This window comes from Epinephelus moara, chromosome 3 (assembly GCF_006386435.1).
Source record: "Epinephelus moara isolate mb chromosome 3, YSFRI_EMoa_1.0, whole genome shotgun sequence".
In the NCBI taxonomy this organism is placed as follows: Eukaryota; Metazoa; Chordata; class Actinopteri; order Perciformes; family Serranidae; genus Epinephelus; species Epinephelus moara.
Genome location: NC_065508.1, coordinates 672347 through 676086, shown reverse-complemented (window position 1 = coordinate 676086; position 3740 = coordinate 672347). Strand labels below are relative to the sequence as shown.

The 3740-nt window shown below is 39.3% G+C and overlaps 1 protein-coding gene across 1 annotated transcript; it reads left to right on the top strand.

The window, feature by feature from the left end:
• Positions 1-1942: 1942 nt before the first annotated feature.
• LOC126388048 (odorant receptor 131-2-like) lies at positions 1943-2923 on the top strand. Its single transcript, XM_050040939.1, has one exon. The coding sequence runs from the start codon at positions 1943-1945 to the stop codon at positions 2921-2923; it is 981 nt and encodes a 326-aa protein (XP_049896896.1).
• The last annotated feature ends 817 nt before the right edge of the window (positions 2924-3740 follow it).

Below are 3740 nucleotides of genomic sequence, written 5' to 3'. Positions count from 1 at the left end.
CTTATCCAAAAAAGGCAGGAAACATAGCAGTTACATTAAAATGCCACCAGGTGGTCTTTGGCTGCTCCTGATGCTACCGTCATAAAAACAAGAGAGGAAGAAATCTGAGTATCCGATTGGTCGAAAGACCGAACTGAACAGTTGATATCAACATCCGTGATCAACAACATAGACGCATTTATTTTTATCACAAAACTAATAAATAATCATGGTGGATTTACTGAACAGAGTTCCCGAAAAAAAGGTGCACTTAACAGCTTATTTATCTTTATTTCAGACATGATAATTATTCTTTTCTTACCAGTTGGTCTTTGGCTGCTCCAAGAAATCTGCACTGACTGAAACACTGCATTTAACGGCAGGATTAAAAAACCTTCTGTAAAGGATATAATTGCCCAGATTGCCCACCAGAGATCGCCCAAAGGGTAAGTTTCTGATTGTAATTTCTCCCCATTATGTTCCATTGTGTGTGTTTAGAGATGTTAAAACAACATATTAATGTAACTGCTATGTTTCCTGCCTTTTTTGGATAAGCGGGGAACATAGAACCTTTTTTTAGTAAGAGGGAAACATAGAACCCGGGAAACATGGAACCTTTTTTGTGTAAGCGGGGAACATAGAACCTTTTTTGCAGGGTTAAATGGGGAACATTGAACCCTGGAAACATAGAACCCGGGAAACATAGATGGAACATTGAACCCTGGAAACATAGAACCCGGGAAACATAGATATGCTCCCGCAGCTATAACCATCTGGTAACAGCCCTTCCTACATTAAGAGTACAGTCTGCTGTGGAAACCTAAAAGAGATTTATGGTTTAAGCACATGTCCATATGGGTTACATACAGTTCTAATGGTAATATATCAAAAGTGTTTGGTGGAGATGCAGCACTTCTCAACAATTCTGAGTGTAATGTGGAAGCCTTCAGCTTTCTGGGATCCACAATCATTCATGATCTGAAGTGGGGTTCTTGTATACAGACATTGCATGTTGGGTGGGAAAGAAACAAAACAAATGCAAATGTATTCGCATGTACTATTTAATTATGCATTTGTTTTTGATTTTTTTCCATCTTTGTAGAACTTTGTCCTTATTTTAGCAATATTTCAGTTTCTATCTTTCTGAAGATAGTTTTTGGAAATTTGTGTAAGTGCATTGAGTCTAATTTTTGGTAGCTGTGCACATTCATGGCCAATAAAGCTGATTCTGATCCATGACCTTGACTTAGAGGGCAGCGGATATGGATACACTGTCAGAGTAACTCTCAGGGGGAGCTTCTGCCTACTGACCTTCCAACCAAACACCATAATGTTCTTTCAGCTGATAACTGTCTATACACCAGCTTTCTAACAGTGCATATGAACATTTCCTTTAAACATACATGGCTTTCATGCTCATGATTAATGAGCATTAAAATAAAACAAGAACTACCAACAACATACCAAATATTTCTAATTCTACCAAATTAAAAGTTACAATAACTCCGTCCGGGGTATTGAGAAATAACTTCAAAAAGATGATATCATTCATCAGTGTACAGATATACAGATCTGGGTAGGTACCGCGCTCTTGTGTAATGGTATCATGTGAAGTGGGTGTGATGATCAAGTGCTTAAAAAGCATGTGAGGACAAGCAAACCCTGCAGACCAGTTCTGCTCCCATGGAAGCAGGCAGGGCCTCCAACCTGCTTACTGACGGAAAATGTATGTGGATAACTTGGTTTTGCATGTCAACTCAACAGACATCTCTGCATAAAGAGTGAACTTTTACTTTTTTAAAAGTACGAACTGCAATATTAATTGTGCTTCTGTGTTATAATTACATCAAAAGGTTGATGTGGTTTTAATATTGTAAATGCTGTTTCAAATTATCTTAGTACTCTCAAAAACCCTTGAGATGTCCCATCTTGATTTCAGAGGACTCCCACATGTCTTTCTAATATGTTGTATGCAACTTCATCTCAGACAAACATCACTGCTGGTGTGCAGGGCCGGGCAATACTGGAAATTGTGTTGTTTTCTGCTCCAATTACCGTGCCATGCTGTGTGTTTCTCTTCGTTAATGGGGTCATGTTATTCAGCTTAAGAAGTAAAACAATATTTCGTGAGACCTCTCGTTACATTCTTCTGTTTAACCTCCTTGTTGCAGACACTGTACAGATGGTACTGGGTCAGTTACTGTACCTACTGGCTGCTTGTAGAATAAGACTAACATATCCTGTATGTGGTGTTCTTGCTGTGCTTGCTATTCTCACCAAGGAAATCTCCCCTCTCACACTGGTGGTGATGTCTCTGGAGAGATATGTAGCTGTGTGCTACCCACTGAGGCACTCTGCCATCATCACCATCAGAAACACAGCAGTGGCTGTCACTGTGGTTTGGACCTTCAGTTCACTAAATATTCTCACTCGGGTTCTGTTACTGTTAGATTTTCCTTTTGAAGACCTGGAGAGTCTGCAGATGAAAGATTTTTGTGCCGAAGAAAACATGTTTGTTGGTCCAGTGTCTGATGATTATAGCAAAGCGTACACTTATTTTCTTTTTATATCAGCAAGTGTGGCAGTCACTTCTTCCTATATCTGTGTGATGATAGCAGCCAGGTCAGCCTCCACAGACAAAGCTTCAGCTCGCAAGGCCCGCAACACACTGCTGCTGCATCTGGTGCAGCTGGGCCTCAGTCTCTCTTCAACTATACACAACCCCTTGGTTACTGCCATCTCAAAAATCACTGACAGAGTAATCATTATACGTATCTGGAGTATTTTTTATGTGTCTTTAATCCTTTTTCCCAGATGTCTAAGCGCTCTCATCTATGGCATCAGAGACCAGGCCATCAGATCCATCCTCATGTACCATCTATGTTGCCGACTGAAACTTGGACCATCCCAGCCAAGGCTGATGTCTCATCCTAGGCAACATTGAAGAGATGTATATTGATTTAAAAGTAGCCCAATTTCTCGAAACTCAAACAGAAAATAAATAAAAGCATTTTATTTTGAAAAAAAATAAACTGATTTTACTATACTGGCTGATGAAATGTATACTCTATATACGTGTAACTAATATCAATAATTCCAATATACTAAAATAAGCTCAGCTTAGTTTGATCAAAGGGATTTGTATTCTTTATGAAATATTCATACTCTGTATATACTACATTTTAGTTAAATGTATTTTCCATTGTTGGCAATTCAACAATTTATCATTGCATTCTTTGTGATTTGGTGGGTTGGACGTCATTGACAACTCACAGCCAACAGCACTGGTATATTTTTATTTGTAAAGCTGCTACCATTTTCAATCTCAATAAAACTTCCAGATGAAATAAAGGTAAAGAAAGAATAATTCTACCATGAAAAAGGGGGGTTACATACATATAGAGTAAATATTTTGTATTTTTAAATCCACTGCCGAATTCTAACACTTTTGCGAAAAAACGAAACAAAAACCCTATATAATATAGGTCCTCAATAAAAATGCTAATGTATTGTAAATTTACTCTGTATACAAGTTTCTTTTAAAGGGGAAAAAAGCGAAATCATTTCACCGCTAGGTTTGCTGTTGTGCACTGCCTGTAGACCAAAACAAAGTGCGTCATGAGCCACTCCTCCCTCTACCTCTGCTCTCCACCCCCCACCCCACTCGCCTCGTCTGTGCAGCCGAGGACCGCAGCATCTCCACGGACTGTTACATCCAGACGGTCCCCGTGTTTCTTCCGCAGGCTCCACTTCACTCAGCT